A 15,432-nucleotide genomic window follows, 5' to 3' on the forward strand; every position below is an offset into this window, starting at 1 on the left:
TGCCAGCGTGTTGGACCCCTGTGATTCCATCCCAGCGGTTCACCACGCCCACCCCCACCCCCACCCACACCCAGTGAGTCATGTCCAGGGACCTTGCCGAGCCTCGGGGACCCAGCCTCATAGCACCGCAGCCGTGGTTCAAGGACTGACTGGTTGGCTTTGCCTTGTTTTATTTTCATTCGGGATGTGGGTGGATCCAGAGGATCCCTGACCGTCATTCACCTCCCCCGGCAACCCTGTGATGGGGAGGTGCGTGGGCAGAGCCCCCCAGCTGGGCAGTGGGGAAGGCAGGGGCTGTGTGTTGTGGGGAGAAGCTGTCTCTGATGTAGAAACAGCCTTGGGGGACCCTTAGTGGGGACTCGATGGCTGAGGGAGGGGCTGGGGGCTGGGGCATCACCTGGGGAGGCAGCAGCCCGGGCAGCTTCCAGCCAGGTGGAGGAGACGCGGGGGACCTCCTGCAGGCAGGCCTCCATCCTGCAAGCACATTCGTGGAGAACCCTGTGGGGATCCTGGTCCTCCTGGCCTCTTCCCCAGGGCCCACTGTCAGGGACCCCACTGGGCTCAGTCCACAGCCCACACTCGAAAAACATCCCAGCTAGTCCTCTGCCACCACCTGAGGTGACCCTGAGGGCAAGGGCTCCCCAGTGGCTTGTCTTAGGAGGCATCCAGTCTCAGTCCCACTGGATCAGGTGGCCGAGAGGGGTGGGGCTGCCACTCCCAGGGGGTTCGAGGCCCCTCTGCTGACCTTGGGCTGATTCATGGGTGACATCTTTATTTCCAAAAGTGGGTCAGACCCCGGAGGGCTCAGGGTGGGTACACAGCTGTACCCCAGCAGCACAGGTGTGCCAGGAGAGAGTGAGGGTCTCCACAGCAGGGGGACAGGCAGTGCTGGCTGAACCCATCTCCGCGCCTCAGGCTCCACCCCTGCCCCAGGTCTTGCCTGCTCCGGGGAGCCCAGCCCCACACCTCTGCTCCCCTGATCGCCAGCTCTCGGTTTCCTGGGACTCCTCCACGGGACTCTCGGCAAAATTCAGCCCCAATTCCGAGCCCTCTTCGCTCATGCTGCCCTCAGTCACCTGCTGGAGACACATTGGAGAAATGACACTGTCAGGATGTGGCCTCTGTCTCTGTCCACCTCCTGTAGCTGGATGGAGCCCCTGTGTTTCCAGCGACCATGGTTAAGGAACAAAGACCACCCAAAAGATGGCCGTGGAGACCCCCACTCATCAGATTCCCCTCCTCCCATTGGGCCCTGCCGCCATGGAAAAAAAGTCTGTGTTCCTGCACAGGTGTTGAGTGTTAGGGTGAGACCCAGAGAACTGGCAAACTTCAGAACTGAAGGCATCTGCCGGGAAGGGCCCCGGGGCACTCATGGGATGGACCAGGAGACCCCGAAGGGCCACACAGCAAGGCCAGGCCCCACTCAGCCCACAGGAAGTGCACGGCCACACCCGACTCACGCTGGCTTCTTGTGGGCCACAAGGACCTTCTCTGCCCCAGGAGGGTTGGCTGCGTTCCCCGAAGCTCCTCATGTGGCTGTCTGTCGGAGCCCGGGGCTTCCCCGCTAGGGAAGGGCCGGGCTTGGTCTGAGGGTCTCCTGAAGGGCAAAGGGACTGTCAGCACTGGCAGGGACAGGTACAGGAAGCAGAAGGAGCAGCTCCCAGGAATTCCGAAGTCACATAAAACAAATCTTAAAATTCAAAGTGACGCACGCCTTTCTGCAGGGCTTGGTTGGTATGAGGGCGGAAACGTACACGGTAGTTTGCTCCTAAAATGATCCTGTTATTGGACAGTTAGTGATCGAAGTCCCAGCCAAGAGTTTAGAGAAAATATGTTTAGAATTCAGAAGTCGGCTGGGCGCAGTGGCTCACGCCTATAAACCCAGCACTTTGGGAGGACGAGGCGGGTGGATCACAAGGTCAGGAGTTCGAGACCAGCCTGGCCAATATGGTGAAACCCCATCTCTACTAAAAACACAAAAATTAAGTGGGCATGGTGGTGGGTGCCTATAATCCCAGCTACTCAGGAGGCTGAGGCAAAAGAATTGCTTGAACCCGGGAGGCGGAAGTCGCAGTGAACCAAGATCACGCTATTGCACTCTAGCCTGGGACAGAGTGAGACTTTGTCTCAAAAATAATAATTATTATTATTATTATATTATTATTATTTAGAGGCTTCTTTCACTCCCTTGGGGGAAACCCTTTGCCAGAGCTTGCTCTTCCCCCTCGGTGCCATCCAGACAGACACTGGTGTGAGGCAGGAGTGGCACAGAGGGCTGGTGGGGGGGCAGGCCTCGGACACAGCAAGGTCACCAGTGCACTGCTGGGGGATCGCAAAGGGGGACAAAGGGGTGGGTGGGGCCATCGCAGAGCCCTCCCCAGGAGCACCAGGCCCTCCCTGCATTGCATCTTCATCTCCCTAGACTTTCGTTCTGTGGGGTCAGGGGACTGTGAGGGCCAAGGCCACCTGGCTAAGGGAACCGGAGCTGTTTGGCGAACGCCCAAGGAGGGGGAAGCTCCATCAATGGGAACACCTGCCCTCCTGTCCATGGCCCTGGGCTGCCCCAATGACCACAGTGGGGCGTCACCCAGGGAGGTCTTGCGAGTGCAGTCTTTTGATCAGAGAGCGGCCAGCACTGCAATCAGGCAGCCCCAGGGCGAGCCCCAGACCACCTGAGAACATAAGTCAGGCCTCAGGCTCCTCCTCTGCAGTGTGGGCGTAATGAGTGAAACCACTTCCAGAGGCAATGAGCACCCATGGTGGGTGCGGGCACCTGGCTGGCCCCCAGAACGGTGACAGCTGATACATGTGGCCATGTGGCGAGGGAAGCTTCAGGCTGAGCAAGCTTCACGGTGGCCGCTGAAGCCTGAACGATGCAGGCCCAGGGGCGATGCGGGACACAGGGGGAAAGCGCTCTGTATTCACTCGCCTCTCAGTGCCACTGGCCTCTCCAGGGAGCCCCACAGCCACGCTCTCCTGGGCAGGCAGCTCCACAAGTGCTTCTAACCTCTTCCTATCTCAACCCGTCTGTCCTGAGGTTTGCTTTCCCTGGCCCCAACTGCAGGGCCCCCCAGTCCGGCAGACCCTTGGTAGCATAGTCTTCCTGCTTCCGAAGATGGACACTGGGTGGGGGCCTTCTGAACTCGACACCCAGAGCTGGTCAGGGAGCTCCGAGGTGGCATCGCAGGGCATGCAACCCCCCACTCACTCTTCAGCCGGCAGCTACTAGATCCACCACCAGGGCTCCCTGACACGGTGAGCGCGTCCGCTCCCGCCCCACCTACAAACTGGGGACTTGGTTCTCGGGAAGGCCCCCGGCCAAGTGTAAGGTTTGGAAAGAGAAAAATGTAATTGGTGCAAAAACCTCTGTCGTCCCCACGCTCAGGCAGTGCTGGCTTCCAAACGTTTAAAAACCTGCCCCAGATGAACGAAGTTGCGACTAAAACAACCCCAGCCAGTTATGACTTTTAATTTCTCCAGAAGAGCCGCTGCGTCACCTCCGGTAGGAGATGGAGCCGGCCACTCTTCTTGCGGTGAAGGGGTCCGAGGCCAGGGTGGGGGACCACCAGGGCCCATCTTCTTTGCTTTCCGTCCTTGTCCAGTGGCTGAGCTCCAGCCTTGGACAGTCTCTGCCGGATGTGGGGGACACGTCCGGCGCCGTGATGGCCCACACGCTGTTTCCAGGGTGCTTACCTGGGAGCGGCTCCTTTGCCTCCCACGACCTGCGCTGAACTGTGGGGAGGTGCCCCTCCACCTCCTCGGCCTGGGGATTGAGACAGGGGAGTGGACATGCCACAGGGCCCTGCAGGGAGGGCACCAAGGGCCAGGGACAGACTGGGGTGGATGGGGACAGATGGGGACAGACTGGGGTGGATGGGGACAGATGGGGGTGGACAGGGACAGACAGGGACGGGCAGGGACAGACAGGGACCCACTGCAGGAACCAAGGACCGGCCACAGGAACCAAGAGGTCCCAACCAAGACCAAGTCTCAGATTAGCAGAATGTTGGGAGGAGGGCCCTGAAACAGGCGGGGCTGGGGAAATGGCTTCCAGGGAGCGCGTACGGGAAAGGCTGGGCCCAGCCGCTGTCCGTCAGGGGGGCTCGCGGGCTGCAGGCCTGGCTGAGGGGCCCGAGGCTGCTCCCCAGGTTCTGAAAGACACAGTCCCAGGAGTCACCAGTGGCAACCACAGACTGAGGCCAGGAAGGGAAGGAACGAGGCAGGGGCAGAATGGAGCTGCGGGGGGTCGGGGGTGGGGGAAACATGGTGGGGACTGATGTGCATGGGGAGTGGGGAGGGTGTCGCCGCATACTACCCTGTTCTTGGCAGGATAGACGGCAAACAAGCTAACTTCGAGGGAGACAGGGACAGCCTGGGGCCACATCCGGCTCTCTGCCCTGCCATGTCCCCTGCCTGGAGGTCCGAGGGTCTGCTCAGCCCGAGCTGGGAAAGGCAGCCTCTGAGGCAAGCGCACAGCAGGCCCTGCCGAATCCTCCTTCTGCCCTGGCCAGGGGCTCTCTGTGGGCCTGCGTTTCTGGGACCTGCCTGGCAACAGTCTGAGGCCTGCACGTGACCCCAACCAAGATCAGGGGCTCTGAGCAGCCGCCCATGAGGAGCCCTTCGCAGACAGAACCTGTCTGGGTGGCTTCCCGGCCAGCGCATCCCTTGCTATGTATCTTGGGAATGCTGGCTGCCTGTGTACAGGGTGGCCTGCCTGCTGGCAAGCCCACTGTGTGCCCTGCTGCACTGAGACGCAGACACGGGGAGGCCGCGGTGGCCCGGTCACAGGTGGAGCACAGCAGGCCTGCCTGACCCTGAGCCTGACGCCACCCCACGCTGCCCAGGGCCCACTGAATGAGTCCGTCTGTCCCTGGGCAGTCACCGCTGCTGCTCATTACCTTGGCTGACGCGGCTGCCACTCTCCACCAGCAGGCCTCGGGGGTCATGTGTGTCCTCACCCCACGCTGGCCTCAGAGGCTGCTGGTGACCATCTGCGTCGGAGGTTGTCTGGGGCGGCATCACATCCTGCTGCTCCGCGGGAGGGCTGCACGGCCATGCAGAGTAGAGGTGACCGCCCGCCCGGCTGCCCCTTCCCAGGTGTCCAGCCCTGGCCACAACCTCCACCAGCACCCTCTCTCTGGGAACCACCTCATGTCACATCCAGGGGTGGCTGCGGTCAGTGGCCAAGCAGAAGACGGGATTGTGACCCCCTCACCCAGGTAAGGTGGGTGGGAGAGACCTGTGTTCTCCTCAGGGTGTGGCCCCTTCAGACTTCTGCCTGGAGATGGACTGTGCCTCCCAGGTGCACGTGCTGGGCCCCCGAGAAGCACGGTGCCACCCCAGGCCTGCGCTGACCTCCAGGCACCCCCCGTCTGACTCTGCCTGGGCCACACTGCTGGGGTGGCAAGAAAACTCCTGCTGTCTCAGGTGCCTACCCGGCGACACGTCGTCCGACTCCCTTTCTCCCCCAGGCACCTGCCACATCTGGGCACAGCTGGTTGCTCCCGCCCAAGGGTGCCCCTGAGCATTTCCCCCTGGATTGACAGATGGCCAGGGGTGAGCAGGAGGTGCTGGTTCAGAGGAGGGTGGCCCTAAGGGCCTGGAATCGCCGTATCCCAAGGTAGATGGCTGAGGGGCTGGAGCCCACACTCTCGCTGGAGCAGGACTGGGAAGGCACCTTGACACCAGTGTGTGCTCCACGCAGGCTCTAGAGGGAGACAGGGCAGTGCCCCCAGGGCTTGGCACTGCCCCCTAAGCAGAGCAAGGTACTGTACTCTCAGAGCTGCCCCAGAAACAGAACATGGCTGAATAAAAATGGGAATAGGAACCCCCATGTTCTAAAGGATTCATTCCCCTCCCCTACACCCTCCTCGGCACGCAGCCTCTCAGGCCAGGGCCCCGCGGCAGCTCCATCTGCTCCATCCGGCTTCTTCCTCGCTCCCCTGGGGTGCAGATAGACACACCCCAACCCCAAGGCACCCAGCTCACAACTGAGCTTCTCTCAAATGGACCAATGAAGGAGGGAAGCGCGTCTGCTCCTGTGGAGCAGGAGCCCCAGCAAAACACCCCAGGTGAGCTTCTCGGGGGTGGGGTCCCAGGGAGCCCAAGTTTCCTCTGTGAATACCTCACTTTTCTCTATTTTCTAGCTGTGGACAGGGCTACACATCGCTGGTGTGACAAGCCGAACATAGGGTGTACCCCTCCGCCAGGAGGGTGGGCTGACCCCCACGCTGGGGTCCAGGTCTGCAACCGTACGTCTACCAGCCCCTCCTCTCCAGCCCTATAAGCAAACCCTGGGGGACCAAGTGGCGGTCCAAGCCTCTTCAGAGATTCCTGGGACTGGCAACTGGCAGCAATGTGAATGACAGATCAGCCTGTGCCCAGGTTTATTTGAAAGCTTGAGGAGGAGCCACGGAGCCAATGGCCGAGGCTGAGTGGTCAGCAGCTCCCCTCGCTGCAGAGGCCCCTCTGGGCTGGGAAAGAGCTGCAGGACGCTCCCCCAGGCAGGCAGGGGCCTCCAAAGGCTGCTCCCCTGGGTCTGTGCTGCCCCGCCGCTTGCTGCTTCAAGGGGTTCTGTGATAGAGTCTTGAGGGCTGCCGGCCCTGGGGGCCTGAGCTCAAAGGAGAGGAGGCCTCCTCGGCCCTCCAGGGCCATTTTGAGCCCCGAAAGAAGAGCTACTCCCAGCATCAGGAAGCCGGGAGGCTCCTGATGGGAAAAGCAGCTGCTCCTCCCACGGCCAGGCTCTCGGCCAGGTGACCCTGGTCATCACACCTCCTCCCGTGCTCCAAGGGGACAGTCCAGGCAGAGCCCTGGTGCCCTCTAATGAGGCGCTTTTGCTGCAAACCAAAGCCAACGGCCATATGGCCAGGCCTCAGAGAAGGTTGAGCTGCCACCGGTGGGCAGAACAGCCCCCAGCCACCTTGGGAGGGGGTTCCCAGGGCTACACGTGCCACCCCTGGCCCCTGAGCCAGGCCTGTCCACCGGCTGTGCCCCACCGCGTCCTGTAGCAGCTGTAGGGGGGGGAGAGCACCCCGTCCCTATTTCCCAGATGAGGAAACAGGCTAAGAGGAGACCCTCCCCGTGGCCACACTCTAGCCAGCCACAGAGCCAGGAAGGTGCAGCCAGCTCCTGGGGGTCCTCCCATGGGGCCCCGGCAGCTCCGGCTTCTGCCCAGACCCACTGGGCCAGCAGGCCTCCCTCAGTGCCCTCAATGCCCACCCCCTTCTGTCCTCCCAGGCACAGGTGGGGATGGGGCTGAGTGAGTCGGCCGCCCAGTGCAGGAAAGGCTTCTCAGGAGAACATCAGCATCCAGACCCCGACTCCCAACCCCCAAGACCAACCAACTCACCGTATGGCCTTCGAGCTTGCAGGGCTGCTCTGGGGGCGACGGCTGGTGGGGCTGCTGGGCCTGTGCAGGGTCAGGGGACACAGGGAGGCCTCTGGCTGCTGGCTTGTCTCTGAGCTGCCCTCCCAGGTGACCTTGACTCTGGGGCTGGAGCCCTGTGAGAAACGGTGCAGGAGAGCCTGGCGTGGCTGTCTCTGCCCATTTCCTCCTCAGAAAAGCCGGTGCCGGGCATCATGTGGCCGTGGCTGTGGCAGGGCTGGTGCAGTGCTGGGGCTGTTTGCTCCCCGCTGGGTGCCAGGCTAAAACAGGACCTCTCATTTGAGCAGGGGTCCGGCACCCCCGCTGAGAGGTATGGATGGGAGACCCAGAATGATGAGTCTTTGCCCAAGGCCAGCCAGAGACCCCCATGCCCAGCTCTGGAATCAGGTTGCTCCTGTCTCCTCTCCTGCAGTCCAGCCTGGAGCAGGTGCTTCAGAGAGCTCAGATCATTCAATCCTCATCCCCACCTTCTGGGTGAGTCCGCTGCCCTCCCTGCCTTACAGAGGAGACGCGCAGGTGGGGAAGGCACACAGCTTGCCTGGGGATAGTCTCCAACCCCTCGTCCACACAGCTTCCTCACTCTGCTGGTGGACATGGGGAGCCGGAGCCTCCCTCCAAGGACGCAGCTTCTGCTTGGGGTCCCCGAGGGGCTGGCCTCCCCAAGGAACTTCCAGCCATACTCTCTTTCCTGCCTGGGTCCTGTGAGATCCCCAGTCCTGCTTATTCCCCAACCCCATCCACTGCTGCCCCCACCTGAAGTCTGGCTCTGCTCTAGGGCCTGGCCAGGACCACCCCATCCAGGAAGCCTCTTCAGCCCCCCAGCAGGGGCCCCTCCCTCCCTCCATCTGTCCCCCCCCACCCCCACCCCCCAGCAAGTCTTCCTGGGGCCACAGGCATTTTTACAAGGGACTTGCACGATCCCAGGGTACAGCATTTCTGGGACTGAGCCCCAGCCCAGGCGAGAGCGCCCACCTGCAGCAGCTTGGCCCGGGCCTGCAGCTTGTGCACTGGGACGACGTCCGCGGGCCCCGTCATGGGGAGGACTTCCGCGGGCCCCGGGATGGGGAGGGTGTCCGCGGGCCCCGGGATGGGGAGGGCGTCCGCGGGCCCCGGGATGGGGAGGGCGCCTTTGGGCCCCGGCATGGAGATGACGTCCCTCTGATGTTGCAGAAGCAGCTTCCTGTCTCGGTGCCTGAGCAGCTGTGTGTGTCGCAGGTATTGGATTTCCCTCTGAGCAGGCGAAAGAAGCAGACGTCAGCATAAGCCCGGAGCCAGCAGAGGAAAAGGCCAACGAAAGGGGTGTCTGGGGGACGCCCTGCCCCTCGCACTGGGGGGCCTCCCTTTCCCTCCAGTTGGCCTTTGCCTGCCCCTCCTGCCCGGCCTAGGATAACCCCATGGCCTTGGGCTTCCCTGGGCTTGGTGGAAGAGGCAGCCGCAGGCGGCAGGAGGCAGGAGGGAGACAGGCATTCATTCCCCGGGGCCCGAGCGGGGCTGGCACAGGTTGACTGGGCCTCGCCCTCCCTCTCTCCAGGCTCCAGGCACTGCCCCCACCCCATCCCTCCTTTACGACTGTTCTCTCTGTTCCCCACAGTGTCCCCGGTGGACGCACCCTCGGAACCACCTTGTATGGAGCCCAGGCACGGGCCATTGCACACTCGCCCTGGGAGATGGCAGCTTCATCAGTGAGACGGGAAACTGAGGCTCTACCAAGCAGGTGTCTGGTCCATGGCCCCGCTGGGGGGTCCCAGACCCCACGTCCACCAGGGCATCTCTGTCTATGACATGCAGCCTGCCTATGGCTGGGCGTCCTGGCCCTGGCCAGCTCCAGCTCTTCCTGCATGGGCTCCCTGGGCAGGCCCTGTTCTATCAGGCCCCCTCGTTGACAAGCAGACCCCTTCTAGGCCCCTTTTGTTTCCCCGGCTCACATTGTTCTCTGTGGTGCCTGCCTTTTCCTGTTTCTCCATATCCAAGAGGACTCGTGCATGGGTCTGCAGCCTGGGTCTCCGCCCCCAGCTCCCCTGCCTGGAATGCCCCACGCCTGACACCCCAAGTCCCAGTATGTACAGGGCATCCAGGGCAGGGGTGGGGATCTCAGGCTTTCCATTCAACATAAGGTCCTGCACTGACCCCATTTCCCAGCAGAGGGTCCTGGGTGAAGTAAGTCCCCCACCCCAGCTCAGCTTCTTTTTTTCTTTCTTTTTTTTTTTTTTTTTTGAAACAAGGTCTCACTCTGTTGCCCAGGCTGGAGTGCAGTGGTGCAATCTCAGCTCACCGCAGCCTCGACCTCCCGAGCTCAAGCAATCCTCCCACCTCAGTCCACCAAACAGCTAGGACTCCAAGCATTGGCCATCTGTAGTGGCAGATTTAGTTTTTGTAGAGACGGGGGTCTTACTATGTTGCCTAGGCCTGTCTCACACTCCTGGGCTCAAGCGATCCTCCCACCTTGGCCTCCCAAAGTGCTGGAATTAGAGGCGTGAAACGCCTCACCCAGTCAGGTTCCTTTATCTGTACCAAGGGTGTTAGCACCAGCCCCTGCCCCACAGCATGGGGACACTGATGTGAGGATGCGGGCACAGTGGCCTCGAGCTGTGAGGGGCCCTTGAGCCTGTGACCTGGGCGGGGGCCGGCAAGGGTCCTCGTTCTGGCTCTCAGGCTTGCTCCTCAGTCTCACTGTCTGCCACAGGCAAAGCCCTGACTCTGGTAGCTGTTCCCCTCTCCACGTGTGCGCCAAGCACCGACTCTCCCTGGGGGTCCTCCAGGCCCTGGTGACAACCACGGCAGGAAAGCAAGAGCAGCCACAGATGGAGACCCCTCCGTGGCAGGCGCGGCCGGGGATTCACCTGCACCACCCTCACAGCCCCCACACATGCGCACATCAGGCTTCTCCTCATTGTCCAGATGAGGGAACTGGGCTCGGAGCGGTTGGGAAAGTCCTCTGAGGTCGTACATGGCACACATCCGCCCGGGTAAGTGCTGGCTACACTAAACTCTCCCAAACCCCTGCTTACAGATACTAACTATTCTTCTCCGGTTCCAAGGAGGAAACCGAGGCGCCAAGAGACAGAGCCACTTGCCCGAGGTGACATCCAGCAAAAGGCTGAGCCTGGCCTGGAGCCAGGGCCACAGGGCCACCCTCCACTCTGGCCGTGATGCCCCCGGAAGGCCCTAGACACTCCTTGTGTACAGGGCCATGCTCCACCCTGGCCATGATGCCCCCTTGGGCCATGGGCACTCCTTGTGTACTGCAGGGTCCTGTACGGCCCTGGAGGGTGGCAAGGGCTTGGGAATTCTTTAGCTGTGGTGCTGGGGAGTGTTCAGATTCCAGGCAAGATGATGACAGGACCACCTCTGTGTGCCGCCCACCTCAACCCACCAGGCCTGCGCTGGCCCCACCTGCTCCTTCTCGAATCTGCTGAGGGCTTGCTGCTGCTTCTCCACCAGCACGGCCAGCACAGCTCTGTCCCTCTTGCTGTCCAGGCACCTGGGGGGAGGTGGCAACATCACCACCAATCTTGACAGCCCGTGCAAGTGGATATAGAAAGTCACAGACACAGCCAGTCCTCGTCGGCCACATCAACCTGGAATGCCCTCCCAAGGTTCGGGCACCGGGGAGGAGGCAGCCATGCATGGACAGGCTCGGCAGCCTTGGGGTGGCCAGATGGCCCCAGCCCTGGCTGTCACTCTTCCACCCCTCACAGCCACTTCTGGGCTTTTGGTCTAAAGAGACAAAGGCTGGCAGACAGCAGCCGCTGTCACCCTGAAGACCCAGCCCAGGCCAGTGGGTCCTTTGGGGAGGGAGGTGGGGGTCACTCACATCCACCCCCACTCCCATCATGGGATAAACACCCTCAGCCTGGCCGGCTCAGACACTGGGTAAGGATGTTAACTGGAACCACCTTTCTGGAGACCAGTGTGGCATTATCAAGCGGCTTCCAAATGCAATCTCACTGACACAGTCAGTCCACTTCTAAGGTTTCACCTTAAGGAAATGACCTCTCTATCTTCATTAATAATGGCAAAAAGTTGGAGACAGCCTAGAAGCCCGGAGATCCGGGACAGGCGAAGGGAGTTACAGCCCTGTCTGTGTGCCGTGCGCCCTGTGTGTTACAGCGGTTACGTAGACACACAGAAAGGTTTCCCTGACATTTAAATTGAAAACGCAAATTACAAAACAGCACATGCCGCCCATTTGCAACGTCGCAATAGCCATGTGTGTTTCTCCCCAGAACAGAGTATCCGCACTGGGCGCGGTGGCTCACGCCTGTAATCCCGGCTCTTTGAGAGGCGGAGGCGGGTGGATCACCTAAGGTCGGGAGTTCGAGACCAGCCTGATAAACATAGAGAAACCCCGTCTCCACTAAAAATACAAAATTAGCCGGGCGTGGTGGCGCATGCCTGTAATCCTAGCTACTTGGAAGGCTGAGGCAGGAGAATCGCTTGAAGGAGGCGGAGGTTGCAGTGAGCCTAGATCGCTCTATGTGCCACTACACCCCAACCTGGGCAACAAGAGCGAAACTCGGTCTCAAAAAAACAAAACAAAACAAAAAAACAAAGTATGCGCAAAGATGACTTCAGAGGTCATCTTTGGGACGATGGGGGTATTTTTTTTATTTGTGTATTGAGTACTTTACTGCCTTAGCTAAGTTTCAGCAAACACTTATTACTATTTGGACCAGTACCTTGTTTCTCAAAACGCTGTCGGGCCACGGCAGGGACCCGGACAGGGCGGGGCGGGGCCGCGGCGGGGCGGGGCCGCGGCGGGGCGGGGCCGGCGCTGGGCGCATGCGCTCACCCTCGCCGATGCTCCAGCCAGGCCAGCTCCGCGAGCGTTTTCTCCTGGAGCGCCATCTCTCGCAGGTGCAGCAGCGCGGCCTGTTGCTGTGCTCGCAGCTCCTCCTCCCGCAGGCTCCGCTCCAGCATCTGCGGCTTGAAGCAGCCCAAGGCTCCTAAAGCTCTGGGTTCGGCGCTTCCGGGCCTCGCGGGGCTCCTCTAGGGCGGGCCGCCTCACCGCCTAGCTTCTAGACCGCCCCAGGCACCGGCCACCGCCTCCGAGAAGCCCTCTAGGACTGCCCGCCCCGCTCATCTCCCATGCCGCCCCTGCTTCCCCGACTGTGAGCTGGCGGGGCAGGCCGGATCTTCATCATCTCGGCCTCACCACCAGCCCTGATCCAGGAAGCTCAGGCCACCTGCCCTAAAATATACAACCTGGGCGGGGGCTAACCGTGCCCAAAGCACCCTGTTGAAATGCCTGCCCCGCTTTGTCACCCAGGGCGGGAGGAACCGGCTTGAGTAGCTGTCAGCTGGAAGACTGCGTGACGCGATGGCCGGAAGAACCTCCCAACCCAGAACCTGCCTTGGCCCTTCTTAGTGGAGGGACAGTTGGGTCCGAGGCCTACCACCAGGGCAGTGCTTGGCCCTGAAGTTGTGCCCCTCCCCCAGGGGACCTCTCCACGTACCTGGTGGGCGGGGTTGTCTGGAGGGAAGAGCTTGGCCAGGGGCAGCTGGGAGAGGGCTCCGTCAGGGCCCCCCACCTCTGAGGAAGGAAGCACCATGGTTGGGTCATGTAGGGGGTCTAAGTGCCCCGTGTCAGGGGCCATTTCTACCGGAGGGCCTCATAAAAGTAGGAGGTCTAGGGCAGTTTAGTGCCCCCGCCCCATCCCGGACACACAAGGCTTTACGAAGAATCCACAAGACCACGCAGGAAGGGACCAGCAGCCTCCTAATGTGAAGTTCTGGTGTGTGACCCCACTGATGGTGGGAAAGACCAGACCAAAGGTAGAGGGAGCTCAGGGAGACAGCCCAGCTGCTCCGCTTCTACAGGAGGGGAGACTGAGGCCCACAGGGGGAGAAGGGCTGTTCTAGGTCCAGCACCAAGGAGCTGGCAGGTAACAGCAGAGCCCTGATCCCCAGCTGAAGTACTCACCTGCTGCCCACCTCTGCTGGCCGTGCTTCTGTTTCTGAGTGATGGAAAAAGGAGCCTATACTTAAAAGATCCTTAAGGACTTTCCCTCCCCACAAAGAGAGAGCAGAAAGGACTGGATTTTGCCTTTACCATCCCATCTGCAACAACTAAAAAAATCACATAAATATACACACACATATGTGTGTTTATATAGACATGTGTGTGTGTATATACATATATATATTTTTTTTCACACACACATATGAAAGAACAGTTTTCCAGGCACTGGACATGAGGCAACACAGCACAGTGATCCCTGAGAGACAGAAAACAAAGGAGGTGAGACTTGCAACGCTCACCGTTCACTGCCTGAGAGAGTTGCCAGGCTACGGTGAGGGAGGGGAAGCTGGCTGAGCTGGAGGAATGCCTGGGTAGAGGAGACAGCAGAGTCTAGGGGGACCAAGGCAACTGGAGTTTGTGGGGGCAGAGTGTCAGAGAGGAGAGAGTTGCACAGAGCAAGGACCTCTGAGATGTATGAAGCGTCCTCCTGGAGTATTCAGTAGAGAACTGTTGGATGAATGTATGTCAAGAAGCTACTAGATGCTGGGACAGAAGCATTCCAGGGGACTGGAAGCCTGGGAATGACACCTGTTTCCAGTAGCCAGGCTGGAGGACCTCAGCACTCCCAGGTCACTGGGCAGGCTGTGTACACAGAACTTTCTTGCCCTGACTGTCGGAAATGATTAGCACCAGGTTGAGCATTGATCCAGATCAACCTAACACACTATTAACGCAAAGTCTGAAAGGATCAAATTACTTGCAAATGACTGCAGTCCAGAAGAAAGCTTAAGAATGTTTATAGGGGCCTGTGTGGTGGCTCACACCTGTAATTCCAGCACTTTGGGAGGCTAAGGTGGGCGGATCACGAGGTCAGGAGATGGAGACCATCCTGGCCAACATGGTGAAACCCCGTCTCTACTAAAATACAAAAAATTAACTGGGCGTGGTGGCGTGAGCCTGTATTCCCAGCTACTTGGGAGGCTGAGGCAGGGGAATTTTTTGAACCTGGGAGTGGAGGTTGCAGTGAACTGAGATTGCTCCACTGCACTCCAGCCTGGTGACAGAGTGAGACTCTGTCTCAAAAGGAAAAAAAAAAAAAAGGCATGTTTACAAGAATACAGAAATATCTAGCACTCAGCAAGGTAAATTTCACAATGTCCAGAAGATATGCAAAGAAACCAGAAAACACAACCCACAGTGAGCAGGATAATTTATTAACCCTAACCCAGGCTCAATATGGGTGTGAGGATTGGCAGAGAAGGACATTAACAGTTTCGTAACTGTATCCCATATGTTTAAGATGTTTCATAGAGCCACAGAGGATGTAAAACCAAAAGATCCAAATGGAATACACATTCTGATGAAAATTAAAACACTTGGCCAAGTGCAGTGGCTCACGCCTGTAATCCCAGCACTATGGGAGGTCAAGGCGGGCGGATCACGAGGTCAGGAGATCAAGACCATCCTGGCTAACACAGTGAAATCCCATCTCTACTAAAAATACAAAAAAATTAGCCAGGCGTGGTGGCGGGTGCCTGTAGTTCCAGCTACTCGGGAGACTGAGGCAGGAGAATGGCGTGAACCCGGGAGGCGGAGCTTGCAGTGAACTGAGATCACACCACTGCACTCCAGCCTAGGCGACAGAGCGACAGAGTGAGACTCTGTCTCAAAAAAAAAAAAAAAAAAAAAAAAAAGAAAAAAGAAAAAGAAAAAGAAAAGAAAAGAAAAGGAAAGAAAATTAAAACACTTGAGATGAAAAATACACCAGATGGGATGAAGGGCAGACTAGACACTGCAGAAGGAGAGATGAACGAATTGGAAGATGTAGCAATAGAAATGATCCAAAAGGAAAAAGGGAGGAGAAAAGAATAAAATAATACAAAGAGCTTCAGTAAGCTCACAACTTCAAGTGGCCTAATAGATGGGTAATTGGAATCCCTGAAGGAGATGTGAGAGAAAGAGGAGCAAAAAGATATTTGAATAAATAGTGGCTAAACAATTTCCAAATATGAAGAAAATGAAAAATCCACAGGTCCAAGAATCTCAACAAACTCCAAGGACAAGAAATATGGACTTGAAGTCCATA

At 59.1% G+C, this 15,432-nt stretch overlaps 1 protein-coding gene across 1 annotated transcript in view; it reads right to left on the reverse strand.

Annotated features, from left to right (window-relative positions):
- CCDC187 (coiled-coil domain containing 187) overlaps positions 1-15,432 on the reverse strand; it is a 55,265-nt gene that overhangs the window by 1,969 nt on the left and 37,864 nt on the right. Inside the window, 11 exon segments of the mRNA XM_073022096.1 lie at positions 398-474; positions 967-1,079; positions 1,461-1,597; positions 3,694-3,763; positions 4,066-4,151; positions 4,899-5,044; positions 7,349-7,500; positions 8,357-8,614; positions 10,778-10,865; positions 12,177-12,304; positions 12,841-12,917. Coding sequence (XP_072878197.1) covers positions 398-474; positions 967-1,079; positions 1,461-1,597; positions 3,694-3,763; positions 4,066-4,151; positions 4,899-5,044; positions 7,349-7,500; positions 8,357-8,614; positions 10,778-10,865; positions 12,177-12,304; positions 12,841-12,917 — 1,332 coding nt within the window.

The sequence above is a fragment of the Chlorocebus sabaeus genome, chromosome 12 (genome assembly GCF_047675955.1).
Source record: "Chlorocebus sabaeus isolate Y175 chromosome 12, mChlSab1.0.hap1, whole genome shotgun sequence".
Classification (NCBI taxonomy): Eukaryota; Metazoa; Chordata; class Mammalia; order Primates; family Cercopithecidae; genus Chlorocebus; species Chlorocebus sabaeus.